General features: G+C 30.4%; 1 protein-coding gene across 1 annotated transcript; it reads left to right on the top strand.

Annotated features, from left to right (window-relative positions):
• The first annotated feature begins 7,655 nt into the window (after nt 1-7,655).
• LOC129296206 (pathogenesis-related protein 1C-like) lies at nt 7,656-8,135 on the top strand. The gene has a single exon (XM_054934801.1). It carries the CDS (start codon nt 7,656-7,658, stop codon nt 8,133-8,135), a length of 480 nt encoding a protein of 159 aa, XP_054790776.1.
• The last annotated feature ends 8,485 nt before the right edge of the window (nt 8,136-16,620 follow it).

Here is a 16,620-nt window from a genome sequence, read left to right as displayed (position 1 = left end):
GCTTAAATTTTAATGTTTTATATCTGACTGTATGCTCTTAGATTTGGGCTTCAATAGATCTCGTTTTACTTGATGGAATGGGAGGCAAGATGATATATAATTAGAGAAAGAATAGATTGTACACTTGAAATGAAAGCTCTGTGAAGAATTCTTGAAGCTATAGATCTTTCATTTAGATCCATTCAACTCATATCATCACCTCATTCTAGTTGACTTGTGCTTCACATTAGGTAAATATCTAAAGTCTTTTAAATTTAAAGAGATTTGGACTACTTACTTGAGTTTTCTTCATATTATGAACTGTGGCTAGATTTCTAATTGTGATGATATGGTTGATGCTGTTGGAGAGTTTCTAAACAAGCTAAATAATTGTAAGTCTTCTCTTTTGAAATGGAAGAGTAAAGCTTTTTCAAATAATAAGAGGTAGATTATTGTGTTTCAAATAGAACTAGCAGACTATAATGAGGAAATTCCATAGCTGTTAAGGCTTGTCAAGATGAAGAATTAATGGCAAGAATTGGAAAATTACTTGATATGGAGGAAAGCTATTGGTGGCAGAGGTCTTGGATCTCTTGGCTACAAGTGAGTAATAAAAATAGCAAGTTTTTTCATCTAGCACCTATTATGTATAGGTAATGCAATTGTGTTTTGAGAATTAAGGATGATCAAGGAAGATGGCTCTATGATAGTAGAGAAATTGAAAACTCTTTCACGGTATTTTATCAAAATCTTTTCTTTTCTTTGCGTTTGCTAATAGACCTATGGAGGATGCTCTTAGCTCTTTAGAGTGTAAAATTGATGATTGTATGAATGCAAAGCTGTTACTTCCTATCATAAAGAAGTCTATCAAAACTACTTTTTCTCTAGCAACATCTAAGGTTCCAGGAGCAGATGGTTTTTCGGGTAAGTTTTATCAATTTGAGTGGTTGGAAGTTGGAGATAATATTTATAGAATGGTCTACAATTTCTTTGACAGTGACTACCTATTAATAATGCCGTCAATCACATGAATATTACTCTATTCCTAAAATTGAGAAGTTAGAAAATGTTACTCACTTTAAACCTATAGGTTTATGTAATTTTTCCTATAAGGTCATCTCTAAATTGTTGGCTAATCACCTGAAGCCTTTTCTTGATATTTATGTCTCTCCAACTCAAGAAGTGTTTATGCCTGGGAGAACTATTCATGATAATCTTATTATTGCACATGAGATCTATCATATCTTAGCTTGAAAAGGATAAAATGAGTAAGAAATATGAGATTTCTCTCAAGATGGATACGACTAAGGCTTATGATAAAGTTGAATGGGATTTTTTTGTGAGATCTTTTGCTAAAATTGGGTTTTAATAGTAGATGGCTTAGTTTTGATCATGAATGTTGGGAGTCAGTCCAAATGAATCTTTGTCTATTCGATACTAAAGTGGCTTCCATCAAGCCAAGTAGGGGACTGAGGTATGGAGATCCTCTGTCTCCTTGCCTCTTTATACTTATATCTAAAGTTCTCTCCTATATGATTAATAAGCAGCAAAATATGGGCAAACTAAAAGGGATTAAAATGAGCAGACATTGTTTAGAGGTTACTCATAGCTTTTTTTTTTCTCTTGATAATGCTCTCTTTTTTATGAATGCAGATAATATAAATTGTAAGAGACTTGCTAATATTTTTCACTCCTATTGTATTGCGTATGGTCAAACACTAACTTAGACAAATATGCTATTTTATTCTTTGAAAATACCCCAAAATCTGTTTGCACCATTATGTGTTTTATTTTGGGGATTGCTGTTGCTAGTGACCAAGGTACATATTTGGGCATTCCTAGTATATGGGGTAAGATGAAGTATCAAGCCTGGCCTATGTGAGGGAGAAAGTAAGAAAGAAGGTGTAGGGTTAGGGAAAATGACATCTTTCTCAAGCTGGAAGAGAAGTTATGATCAAAACTGTTATCAATGCTACCCCATATATCCAATGACATGTTTTAAATTTCCTGTTAAAACATGTAAAGAGTTGGATAGCTTGATTTGAACTTTTAGAAATGGTAGCAGCTAAACTAACAAAACCCATTGGGTGGCTTGGCAAGAACTTGTTAAGCCCAAGTATGTGGGTGACATGGGTTACAAAGACTTCCTAAACTTTAATAAGCTCTTTTATGAAAAACATCTTGGCAGCTATTTAATTGCAAGGATGAGCATTGGGCAAGGGTACTGAAAGGGATTTACTTTTTGAATAATCATTTTACTTGTTAGACGTCATAGAGGGTTTTCAAATATTTTCCCTATTTGTGATCATGAGGTAGAAACTTAGGAGCACCTATTTTTTCAGCGTGTTTTGGTTTAATTGTGGTCTTTCTTTAAAGTTTGATGTGAATACTATTACCAACTTTGCTAAATGGTGGGTTGACATGTCGTCCGATTCTAATAGATGCATCACCAAGTATGATTTGTCTCTTGTCTGCTGGAGTTTGTGGTTGATTTGGAATGCTCGGAATCACAAATTATTCTATAATATTAATCTAGATACAACAAGAATAATCTGTCTTGCTCAAAAATCTACTCAAGTAATTTCATCTAAGTCTCTCAAGTAAAGGTCTGAGATTTTGGATGGCAGAGAAGGTAGTGGGCACCATAAATCAGTGCAGATCGAAAGTCTTCACTTAACCAATTCACACCTAACACAGCATATGAAATCCACAACCCTTACCTAATGGACCTATGTCGTCTGGCCTCTATTATTGATTGGGGATATTTTGCACCATCTTGAAGGCTGATTGGTAAAATTTCACGATAATGTAGTTGAAGTTTAAGATGTTTATAACTCTTTGCAGAAAACTTTATGGGCATTTCTCTTTCTTTTTTTTTTTTGTTTTATATTTCTCTTCCCATTATTTTTTCGGGACAAGAAGTGGGAGATTTCAGTATTTTTCATTCAGCCTGTGCTGTGTGAGATTCATATCTTTATAAGCACACAGGTTATAATTTGTCGAGGTTGTGTAATGAAAAATCTAATAAAAAAGTGATTTCTCAAAAACATGTTTGATTACCAAAAAAAGAAAAAAATGACACACATAAATTATATTGACTTTGATCCCTATTTTAAGGTATGTATAAGCTATAAGCTCTAATCTTAAGTTAAGGCCGCCTCTACAATAAAATGGTATTTTCTCTCTCTTATCTTCACTTGGTTTTTGTGACTGACAAGAGGGTAATTAATTAAAATAATTTTAAAAGTAATAATCTTCCATAATCATATCAAGCTAACCTTCTAATGAATAGGGGATATACATGGGGTGTCTGATATCTTGACCGCATACAATTGACCTTCTCTATCTCCGGCCTCTTCCTCATAGTTTGGGCTTTTCGACACTCTCTCTCTCTCACTCTCACTATATTAATTAATTCATTCTACATAAATTGTATGTTCCAATTCTTCATGTGCTAAAAAAGACATTCCAAGAAAAAGAAGGCACGCGCGCATTTAATTTAATGACTCATGGAGTGACATATTTTGAATCATAAAATATGTACATATACCCCCTCTCAATAATCTTTAATATAAAAACTTTTAATTACAATACTCGAAATAAAAAGTCGGTTACATCATTAATATTATTTAAAATTTCGGTTGATATATCTTTGTCCCCAATAAAAGTCAAGACTTTTGGATTTATGGGACCACGTATCACGTACACAATCATTTTGTAAGACTTATTGGATTTATGGACCACGAATACACTCATTTTTCACAAAATGAAATTAAGTCTCAATTTCGGTGTCCTTATAACGAAATCCTTCACTTTTCGTATTTCCACGGAACACATTCATGGTGGTCAAGAGAAGAGAATTCAACATCACGTGTTCTCTCAATTACTTTTGAGTTTTAGCCACCACATGGAAAAACAAATAATGTGTACAAGTTGACAGATTTAGATTCAATAAATGGTACAATTCCAATTGTCCGATGAGTGTCTTGTGTGACATAATAATAATCACTGATTTAATCGAATGACTGTTATAAATTGTTATATAATGCTCACAAAGCACAAAATCTCATCTCTCAGATCAAATCAGATCGCAAATCTAATTAGTGACTGTTCTAAATTTTTGGACGGGATGACATACATGAGAAGTGTTCAATCGTGAGGCTGTTATGAATTTCTAGAGAGAAATATATATCTTGATAATTTCAAGTGTTGATAAAATCAAATGACTGCAATTAAGGCACTCATTGAGTGAGTTAATTTAAGTCACCAATTGAATACAAATTTAAGTTGACCAAGTAAATAGGGATTCTTAAAGCTAAAATATTCATTTGGACACTTTTTGTTCCACAAATTTCCTTGAAAAAATGATATTTAAGTTTCAAAAAATTATATTTAAAACTGGTTTGGCAAAACTTTCTTTTAAAATTAAGCATGATTTAAATATCGATTCAGATAATTATAACTAAGAATCTTAGTTGTAAACTTCCATGTCATGTCATATCTATAAATAATAGTCTGAGACTCCTAAATTTTAATTATTTGAATTGATATTGAAACTCATTTTCAAAAAAGAAAATTTGTTGAGATCTAACTCATTAAAACTGATTTTATAGAATCTAACTGTGGTTCTTCCAATTCATCCTAATAAATAAGAAGAAATAACGTCAATGTATACGTCTTCTCATAACATGGAAAAAAGTTTGCTTTTCACGTTTTGGTGTTCTCCAGTCCCTGTTTTATTATTATATACTGTATCTCTAAAAGTTATATTGCTTATATATTAATTAGAAAATGTACTCAACATGTAAAATTCACACACTTTATTAAATTATCATGGGGAAAGGGTTATATATTTAATATACTTTTATGTAATTAAATCAAAACAAATGAATTTTAATAAAGCCCCATTAATAGCTGTTAAGTTTATTTTATAATTCTATATATTATTTAAAAATATTAGAGTAATTATAATTGGTCTGTCTCAATTGCAGTCTTATTATTGACTCTCAATGGGTGTTAAGGGGAAGCGCTATTAGTGGATGTCTCTCTTCCTCCACCCAAAAAAAAAAAAAAAAAACATCAGAGATTTGCTTTCACCTTTTTGTTGTCAAGACTTTTCAAGATTTCAATACAAAGTTCAGTACTAAATTAAAGTCAACCCTAGTGGAAGAGTAATCTACATCAAAATCATGATCATAAACAGAGAAACTTTTCTATTTTGAGTGAAAGATGGCTAGAGCTTCTTCGGCAGGCGAGGGAATAATTTCAACATTCAAGGGGAAAAAAAAAGCTTATTAAAATGTACCTTTAATCTTTAAATTTTATATAAGATTTCATTTTATTTTTTTATATTTTATAAAATATATTTTTTTGCAGTCATTTAATCCTAACATTGTTAATTTTATCAATAAGAAATTCTTGCATTGAACTTTTAAACATTGACAAAATATTTTTAATTTATTGACATATTAAGTTTAATTTTTTTAAAATAACAATGATTGACAAACAAAAAATACTCATTTAAAACTAACAATATTAGATTAGAGAACCAAAAAATACTTAATAAGATTAAGAGACCAAAGTGAAACTTTATATAAAGTTAGGGGATCAAATATACACTTTAGCCCTTAAAAAAAAATTATAACACTTCTCCACATGTAATCAATAGATAAAAACGATGGACAAAGAATTACAAACAAGTCTCCTACAACGCAATTAAATACTATAAGGTCTATTAACAACTTAACAAAGCAAAAGTACAACTATGCTAAGTTGTCAATAGATATTATAGTATTTCGTTGAATTATGAGGTATCTAATTTTTCTTTGCATATGAAACTACTCCTGTTAACTTTCTTATTATAAAACACTTTTAATAAGTGACAGATCTATGATCATTTTATGGGGGGCCAAAATTTTTTCTTCTTCTTTTGCCTTTGGGGGGCAAGATTTTGCTATCAAATTTTTAAAAACTAATTTTTAAAGCATGAATATTTTTGAGGGCTGCTATCCCCCTTAAATCTGTCCTGGTTTCTAACCATCTCGTCAGAACTAAAAACCTTATCCCAACAAATCTAAGACAACTCTCAACAATGAGAACATATAAAACCGAATTAAGTCCTAATTTTTAATGTTTTAAAACCTGGACCGGATGTTGAATTGAAAAAATCAGCGGTTCTTGATTTTTATAATCTAACCGGATAGTCTAGCGGTTGGATCTATAATGTAATAATTAAATAAAAGTAATATTAAATGTATATATAAAACAATTATAAGAAACAAATCTATAATATGCCTAGTTGTTAATCAAATAACATAACATGACTTGTAAATTAACAATATTAGAAATTATAATTTTATAATTTATCAAAGATGTATAGATCTTAGTTCAATTACATATAAGTAGACTTAAAAGTGTCTGTTTTTATACATATAATTGTCAACATCTTTATAAAAAATGGTTTCAAATCATATTTTATAATGTGAATTATTCAAAAATAAAGTTGGCTTTTAGTAGGGAATTAATTTTTAAATTTTTTCTTTTTCCTAAATTTTTAAGTTTTTTTATATTATATTTAAAATCATCTGATTTTTTGAAACCGCTCTATTTCTCGGCCGGTTCAACTCAAGTTTCTAGCTTAATAATATCTCAACTCTGGTCCAATTTGACTCAATCATGAAAATAGGTTTTTGATCCAAACTAAGTTGTTACTATCTCTAGTTGATGATCCAACCAGTTTGACCATTCAATTTGGTCCAATTTTTAAAACAATGCTTATTTCTTTTGTCCACACACCACATTTTATAAGGGATTGTTGACTCCTCTAAGTCATCAACGTAACTTGTCACTATCATTTTTAATTGGACGATCACTCATCCAACCAAGCAATTCAAGAATCAGAAAAGATAAAATTGCTACGTTGTATATTTATCACACATGCATGTATGTATTTCCGTAACCAGTGGTGTCTTTTTCAACCACCGAATTGTTACATGGGAATAATTATTGCATGATCTTTACATATAAACAAGAAAGACATGGAACAATAACTATATAATAATTAACTATCTATAACTAAATAAAGGTTCCTCAGATATCTAATTATTTATTGAGAAAACAAAATAATAATATTTGAGTTTGAATTAGATGACGGTACTAAGTATAAAAATGATTTCATATCCTATGTGCAGATGTCACATTATAGTTATACGTAGAAAAAGAATAGAAAATGTAAGTAAATGTAATTTATAATAAATGATGTTCAGTATAAATAAAAAAATTGACACCATTAATTGTAATTTACAATTTCACATTCACTACCTTTCTAATATTGGAACCGTAATGTATAATTTTTATTTGCAGTGATTTTTTGGTCGGGTAAAATTTTTACTGATTTCATTGCAACAAATGATAACATGTGGAAGTATGTAAAATGAATGTGGATTTTAAGTAAAGTACTTCACGAAGAATGACAACTGAGAACCCCAGTGGCTAGGAGAAACTTAATAAAATCTTAGTCTCATTTTTTTTTTTTAAAAAGGTGTCATTAACTGAACTTGTAGGACCCTATATGCGGATTAATCTTCCGCATGAAAATCCCTATAAATTTCTCCCCAAGGCTTCCCATTTCCTCATCTCTCATTTCTTCATCAAACACATCACACAACAACAAAACAATGGAGCTATCTTCCAGGCTTTTATTTTCTCTCTTCTTCTTTATCTTTGCCCTTATGGCCTCAGCTCAAGATTCACCACAAGACTATGTGAATGCCCGCAACGCAGCAAGATCACAAGTGGGTGTTCCAAACATAGCTTGGGACAATACAGTTGCTTCCTATGCACAGAACTATGCCAACCAACACAAGGCTGATTGCCAGCTGCTTCATTCCAATGGCCAGTATGGGGAGAACCTTGCATGGAGCTCCGATGACATGAGCGGCGCGGATGCCGTGAAGATGTGGGTGGCCGAGAAGGCAGATTATCACTATGACAGCAATACATGTGATTCAGGTCAGATGTGTGGACACTATACTCAGGTGGTGTGGAAGAGCTCGATTCGTGTTGGGTGTGCTAAAGTGAGGTGTGACAATGGAGGCATTTTTATTACTTGCAACTATGATCCTCGTGGCAACATCATCGGACAAAAACCTTACTAGTTTATGAAGTAATGCATTTGTGGTTTGATTATGTTTTGTGCTTATTAAGGGCCTAAGAATGCCTTTGTGTTATGAATAATGTAATGGGTTTGATCTTAATGAGATTGAAAACTCTTTGATTTTAGTGACGAATAATGTAATAGGTTTGATCATATACTTAAAATGCTTTTTTTTTTTTTTTTTGTAAGAGATGGTTGAATGTTGTCACTATAGCTGCCATAGTTACTGGTCGCCGGAGGGGGAAGATTGCTACTATTGGCTATCAAAGCCTTGCGCCGACAAGATCGTCAATTGGGGTCACCATTTTTAAGGTGACTAAACACACACAATCCCCCTCCACACACACGTCAATATTTAAGAAACAAGTTTAATAATTTACAAAATTAACAATTTGTTAAAGAAATTCAAAAAAAAAAAATTCTTCTTACACAAAAGATATGCATAGAACTATAGATTTTATGTAATACAAATAAAAAACACGATGTTAGTGAATATTAAAAATTAATAAATATTTAAAATTATTTGTATAAAAATATTAATACTAATTTTATGTATAAATTATGTCACCACTAATTTATCTTTCTGGATTTGTTACGGCCCTCCACAAATTTCATAAATTATAATTTTTAATTTCATAAATAAACTATGCTTTTTTTTCCTCATGAACATGATTGACCTTATTTTCCCTCCAAACTATGATCATTTTTTCTCTTATTTATTTAATCAATTTAATTTTCATCCTTTGGGACAACAATACAACTCCTTCTTCAAATACTTATTTTCTTTGGCCTTTCGAAAGAAATTCTCTTCATATGATTTTATTTTATTTTTATATATCTATTTGACTACGTTAAATTGAAGGATTAATTGAAAGTAATTCTTTTAAAAATATTATATATATATATATATATATTTGAACTTGAAACCTTGTGCTTAATTAAATGGCAAAAACTCCTTCCATTATGACCAAAATTGCCTAGAATTGCTGAGTTTTATCTTTGGCCATTATAAATACTAAAAGTTTAACCTTATCTCTCTTGATTATAAATTGATGCAAAAAGAAAAACATTTTTGGAATAAAATAATTAATAATCCACAATTCTTGGAAAATGATTTAAATTCATGAGACCCCTGCAAAAAGGAGCGGACCGAGTATGATGGGAACCAAAACCAAAGTATCTCTACCCTTTACTTCTCGTATTTCTGCAGAACTGTCACTGTGGTGATCACGTGAAGAGAATTCAGGAACACATTATTGTCTCCATGAGAAAAAGCAAATAATTAATGTGCACACGTTGACCAAAACACTCAGGTTCAAAATAATTAATTTAATTTTTATGTTCCGAGAGAACAATTTAATTTGGTACTTTTTGCTCCTCAAATTTCTCAAATAAGATGCAATTAAGTTTGTCTTTTCACGTTTTCTCATGTTATGATAGTCTACAGCTAAGAATTGTGTGTTTAATTAATTTAGAAAATATTAATAATTTATCTAAGTTTTAACTCAATTAAAATTCAGTTATTAAAATTTAATTTATTTTAATTTAATCTTTATAATTTTAATTCAATTACAAGTCAATTTTTACAACCACATAAATACTGCTTCTGTAGGCAGAGCCTATGAAAATCCTTCCCAGTAAAAGCACTCTTGTAGACCTTGCTTATTAGAGCACTTTCAAAGTGCTCTTGTATTCATGGGATCGTCTAGATAAAGCGCTCCAATAGCCCAAAAAAAAGGTGTCTAGGAAAAGCACTCCAATAGCCCAAAAAAGTAAAAAGCGTTCTAATAGAATTTTTTTTTTGATAATAGCATAAGACTAGAGTTATTTTTTTAAAAACTTATAAACTAAGGTTAAATTATACAATATTCCCCTGAATTTTGAATTACGTACGTATAATTTTATTAACCTTTAAACTTACAATTAAACCCCCTCAACTTTTATATTTATACAATCTATATGATCTGATAGTACTGGCTACTGAGTTTTAAATATTAAAAAGATATAAAAAATATCAAATTATAAACACAACTAACCGTTATATGAGGGAACCATAGTCGTGTTATACATGTTCATCTTTTCTCACTTGGCGGTTTTCTTTTTCATATCATCGCATTATTATTATTTTTGTTAAGAAAAGAAAAAGACCCAACTAGGGTCTATTGTTGCAAATTCGAATATAATCAATGCCTAGAGCATCATCTGGTGGATGATCTAGATTATGCACACCCATATTCGTGGCAATAGCCAAAGAAGCCAAGAAATTGGCATGTTTATTTCCTTCACAATGGATGTGATTAATCTTGACTTGCCACCCCCTATGTATAGTAGGGAATGGACCTGCAAAATCATTTTGCTGTTGGCATTCACATAAATAGTATCTTTTGACAAAAGATACACAGCTAGCAGGCAGTGAACATGTAAATTAACTTTTTCTAAAACCTTGCTCCCACACCATATTTAAACCATCAGACATAACCCATAATTCTACATGTAAAGGGGTGCACATTGCGATAGCATCCATGGGTCCAAGAGCCATCATAACCCATAATTCTACCTGCTCGACCATCGTTGCTTGTGGCTGCACCATCACAATTATGAGTCACCTACTCTGGAGGCCAGTTAATGTTCTGCATAGACTTGGTTGATGCACTTCCCTAAGCTTTCCGGAGAGCAACCTCTCTTTAAGAGTAAAATCTACCAGCATGTACCTTAGCAACCAGCTAGTCCCCTTGCAAAGAACAATTTTGAAAGATAAATTTGCTACAAGCATCCAACAGTTTCCAAAAAATGAGACCAAAAGTAGAAGCCTAAGTAGATCTCATGTTATTATTAGCAGTACATCCATATAAATTGTGTAGCATCCACTTCTCCAATGGCTCAGTCAGAATTATTATATATATATATATATATATATATGAGATATGAAGAATAAAGACGAATGTATGTAGTAATAACTAATTTTTATATGATTTGAAAGCTATAGTTAAATTAAGATTATATATATTTATATATATTTATAGAAAGGAAAAATTGTAAAAAAAAATAATGATGGTTGGGTTAAATGAGCTTGACTGAAATTAAATGTCGATTTAAAATAATCTAACTACATTTACATTGTAATTTAGTCTACTTGGTCGTTAGATTTTATTTACATGGTGATTATATTTGTTTATATGCTTTTGAACATACACATGACAAATTCACCAATAAGACACCTATATTTTCATCAATTTCATTTGTTCTCACTTAAGTCTCCTCATGTGAAAATGGATTTTAATTTTAATTTTTAACTAATATTTCCATCCAAAATTAATCTCAAACCCTAAATATTTTGGCCACTTGGATATTTATAGCTGACCTAATTTCTTTTGCTCATGCATCACGTTTTATAAATGACTGTTGACTGGTCAAAGTCAACCACCAAACTTGTCATTATTGTAATTTTTTAACTGGATAATCATTTCCATTCTTCCATCCATACATTTCAGGAGTCACATTAAAGGGTTCACATCCACATCTGTATTTTTATTTCGAAAACTTCTATATAAAGTATAACCTGTATGTAGTTTTGCAAAACAAAAAAACAAAAAAGAAAAATAAAAAACACTCATAAACACACAATATTTCAAAAAAGGTAAAAGAGTAAATTGGTCCTTGAACTATAAATCCATGAACATTTGGGATTCTTAAACTCATTTTTATTACAATGTTCTCTTCAACTTTTGAAAACAATACAATCTGGCTCATACCATTAACAAAAGTCAATTTTAACTGTTAGTCGACGAGAAAATGATAGGAAAGAATCAATAAAATTTTTTTGGTCCTTTTATATATTTTTTAGGTCATTAATTGTCTGTAATTTTTGTGCCCTTTACTATAATTTCTTAGTTTTTTTCTACAATTTTTAGGGTTTTTTTTGTCATTTTTGATCAACTAACAGTCAAAGTTAACTTTTTATTAATGATAGGGCTAGATTGTACAATTTTTAAAAGTTGAAGAGGAATATTATATCAAAAATGTGTTTAAGATATCAAATATTCCTAAACTTATAGTTTAGGTACCAATTCGCTCTTTTACCCTTTTAAAAAACATTGTTTTAAAATAATTTTACAATACAAATGCACGCACAATATTTTAATTATAAAACACTATACTAGTATATTATTGAAAATAAATCATATACTTTTCATAAGGGTTAATAAGCAAATAGGACCCTGAACTAAAGAATCAAAAATCACCTTAGATCCAAAACTTTTAAAATATATAAAGTAAAATCTAAACTTTTAAATTCATAGCAAAATAAACACTGACTGTTAATTTTTTAATACCGTTATAGTCCATACAATTACTGTTTAGGGTTTATTTTTCTACAAATTTAACCTTGATTGTTACAGTACTCGCATGGACAATAATGATGTTAAAAAAGTTAACGATCAGGGTTTATTTTACTATGAATTTAAAAGTTTAAGGTTTATTTTACATTTTATAAGAGTTCAGGATTCAGGACAATTTTTTACTAGAAGTTGAGAGTCTTATTTGCTCATTAATCCTTTTTCATAATTAAAAAACAAATAGTTCAAAATTTGACATTACTTTTTTATTAAAATTTATGGTCTTTTATTAAAGGACATATCACATTTAGTGCGCGAATGTATATTTAAATAAGATTGTTTTCTACAGGAAAACACATGGGTGCAGTAAGAAAACAAAGTCAAAATAGAACAAAAACCTATGCGGGAAACCAAATAAAGAAAAAAAATCAAACAAACCATTTGCCAACCTCATTGGTTTAAGTTGTAGTTTATTTAATGCTGCTTGCTAAAGTGACCCAAAATCTATAAAAGTTAATTTTAAAATTTCCACCATCCTAGCTGCCAACAAAAAACTTAGCTAAAATAAACATGCCAATTTTCCGCATGAAAATCCCTATAAATACCTCCCCATTGCCTCTCATTTCCTCATCCCTCATTTCTTCATCAAACACATCTCACAACAACAAACAATGGATAGTGCTCGTCTGGTTATGTAATCTGAGTAATGGATATGGACAAGTAAATGGAATTGAATCTTGTCACTAATTAAGGTCATAATGAAAGTATGTAGTGTCATGGTGTTTGATGAATAATATGAATATATAAATGAAAAGCAAGAGAATGATGTTTAACTTTGCATGATCTTTCACGTCCTTGCATGTTTCCAGTAAGCTTTAATTTATTTTCTGGACAGCATTTTCATTGGAAAATAATATGCTTTTGTATTGATCTGAAATTTCAAATATCTTAGCTAGTTTGCTATATATTATTAGATATATATCTTAGTTTGAAATAGCTATATAAACATCGCGTGTTGGCAGTTAAAACTAGGAGTCTCTCCTTTTCTTTTCTTTCATTTCCCTCCTTTTTTCTCATCATCCTTGAATCAAAATCTCAACGGTTCTAATTTAATATTTGATAAAATTATTATTTTAATTTTACATAAAAATATATAAATAAATTTGAATTATTAAAATTTGATCTAAAAAATTTAAAAATATAATATTTTATTTATATATTCATATAAAATTATTATTATTATTATTTTATCAAATATTAAATTTGAGCCATTAAAAAATTTTGACCTAGCACTGATCAAGGAAAATGTAGAGTAAGGGAAAAGGAGACACTCTTAGTTTTACCATTCAATTATATGGATCATTTATTTTTTTGAAAAAAATTATTGCAATTTACATATAGAACTTTCCTCAATAAATATAAATTAACTAGATACTCTAATTCTAGTATTGAAAAATAATACGCTACCTTATTAGAAAATATTGTGACATTCTAAAGATGCATTCAAGTGATTATGGTGATTTGTATCATTTTGTTGAGAAATTTTTTCTCTTCAGATTAACTTTCTTTTGACCAAGAAAAAAATTAATTCGTGTATAAATTCTAAGATCATGAGCTCGACGTAAAAAGGATCCAATTTTTTAGAACATGTCTACTATGACTATCCCAAAAGTAAAGTTTGAAAAAGTATAGATTTTGTCCTATAATTCACTTTCACTAATTATCCCAAAATCAACAACTAATGTGACACCACTTCAAAATAAAATAGGAAAGAATTTTCTCATTGATTTAATAATTGTTTATATTAAGAAGAAGATTGTTGAGAAGTTTATTAGTATCTCTACTCTCAATTTAGGTGTCCTTTAGAACGAAATCCTTCACTTATCCTATTTCCTTAAAACACGGTCATGGTTCAAGATCACGCGGTTCTCTTAATTACTTTTTGTCATATGGAAGAGCAAATAATGAGTAACAGTTGACCAAGGGAGAAACGGAGGCCGAGGGACAGAATAATGTATTCGGACACTTTCTGTTCCACAATTTTTACGGAAAATTGACATTTTTTGAATATAAGGAAAATTATGTTAAAGAAGAAAAATGAAATATAGGTAATAACTTAAAAAATTGAAAACATCGTGTTTGGAAAAATGACATTCATTCCAAAATTTAATTAAATGATAAGTAGCTATTTTTTTGTGGAAAAATGAGATTACAAATATTGATTTAGACAGAAATAAATAATAATTTCATTTGTATTTAAAATTTAAATATCTTATATACAATGAAGACTTTTGAATTTGCAGTTATTTGCAATTGTCTTATCTATAATTTAGTCCAAACATTGATCATTGAATAAATACTTTTATTTTAGCTTATATTACCGTTATAAGTGCACCGAACTGCATGCGCACAATAGACGTCGTTGAGCCAGTAATTATACATAGAAAAATATTCTTGATTTGGTTGTAATTCATTGAGAAATTTGGAATATTATTATTGGTTGTTTGATGCATTCAATAATTTCATTGGACGAAACTATACCTTGAATAACACGTTGATGGATGATGTGGACTGAACCACTGACTTCTCCATCAATATCGACATATAAATTGACTCCTCCTATGTATTCTATGAAGTCTTCTCTCCTTCGTCATAGTTAAAACTTGAAAAGGGGACTTTTTTGTTTGTCTTTCGGGGGAAAATGACTTGGCCCTTTAATTTAGGAACTTACTGTGTACGGCGAATGATGTTATTTAAAACAAAATAAAGAGTCTTCACCAACAAGTACTTCTCATTTTCTTTATCCACTCGCACACTACTGGTGGAAATTCTCTTCATATTATCTCTCTCTCTCTTTGTTTTTTTTTGAAACAACGCTTGGAAAAGTGTTGTAAAGTTATGTATGTGTGTGTCATCAAAAGATGCCTCATACTATCCCAGTTTGATCAGGAAACCTTAGTGAATAGATGCTAAGATGAGAATTTGGGTAAGTCAAATAGACCAAGAAGAGGAGTATTCTAACACATTGTTCTTGAGTTTTCAAGTATTTCTCTTCCATCTATGGAGTTCTTTTGTCTCATTTGTGTAATTCTATTATTCTGTCACCCTATTTTCTGCAAGAAATGTTCATTTAATCTTGGAGAATTGTCACTTTCAACTTGTAAAGCAGAATAACTCGTAAGAACAGCATCTTTGAGCATACTTGGACCAGATTATCTACTATGTTTTCCAACAAAAAGAACACAGGTCTGCCACGTGAATTTTTTATTTTGAAAAGTTATAAAAAGTAAAAAATATTTAAAGAAAAATACAACTACAGGGATATTTTGATTGTGTTTTGTTTGTAGTCCCTATAGTTTTATTTCATTGTTCCTAGTCTCTTTATTAGTTTAATTCATCTACTAGGTTAGCCCCTAAAGTTTTAAAAGTACACACAAAGACTATGAGTTGGCGCTAATGAAGTTAGTTTCCTTATAACTTCGGTAACTCCTTTGTTGACATGGAAAACATATGTTGACCAGCTACAAGACTCATACTATGATGGGAAGGACTTGGCAAGGCTGTACGAGCTTAAAACAAAGGCTTGGACACTACAACAAGGTGAATGCAATGTCACTGCACTCTAGTTCGATTTAAAGACCATTTGGCAAGAGCTGGATTTAATGATGGAAGTAAAATGGTCAATTAGCAATGATGCTACGAGTTATAAAGAGAAGATTGAGAATGCACGTGTGTTTCTATTTCTTGTTGGTAGGATTCTGAGCCGTACACCACTCCTATCAACCAGGCAAGTTTTTCCTGAGGTATGTTGTGAGTCTTGCAGATGCAAGGGAATAATTTTTGGAACTATTTCTACTCCATCCTCTTCTCTATATTCTACTGCACTTGTAAGCAAGGGTGGTGAAACAACTCAAAAGATTCAGAAAGGGAAGGTTACTTGTGACCATTACAAAAAGACTGGGCATAAATAAAAGTGGAAGTGAACGTATGATTTAAAAGTATGTTTGATAGGTAGATGAAAATGGGATCAAAATTTCATTTAATGTATGTATTTATATTTTGAAAAGACCATACTATCCATGAAATTTAAAAAAAAAAGATTAAGTTACAAATTTACCCTTAAAGTTTCCCCCTAAATGCACCTCATATCTT

This window comes from Prosopis cineraria, unplaced genomic scaffold (genome assembly GCF_029017545.1).
Source record: "Prosopis cineraria cultivar Desert tree isolate PC_DT_omini unplaced genomic scaffold, ASM2901754v1 PC281, whole genome shotgun sequence".
Taxonomy (NCBI): domain Eukaryota; kingdom Viridiplantae; phylum Streptophyta; class Magnoliopsida; order Fabales; family Fabaceae; genus Prosopis; species Prosopis cineraria.
Note: the sequence above shows the minus strand (reverse complement) of the source record. Positions and strands in the feature narration are given on the sequence as shown.

Excerpts from the sequence above, each read along its gene's own strand:
- LOC129296206 (XM_054934801.1), top strand. The coding sequence starts at position 7,656 with ATGGAGCTATCTTCCAGGCTTTTATTTTCTCTCTTCTTCTTTATCTTT.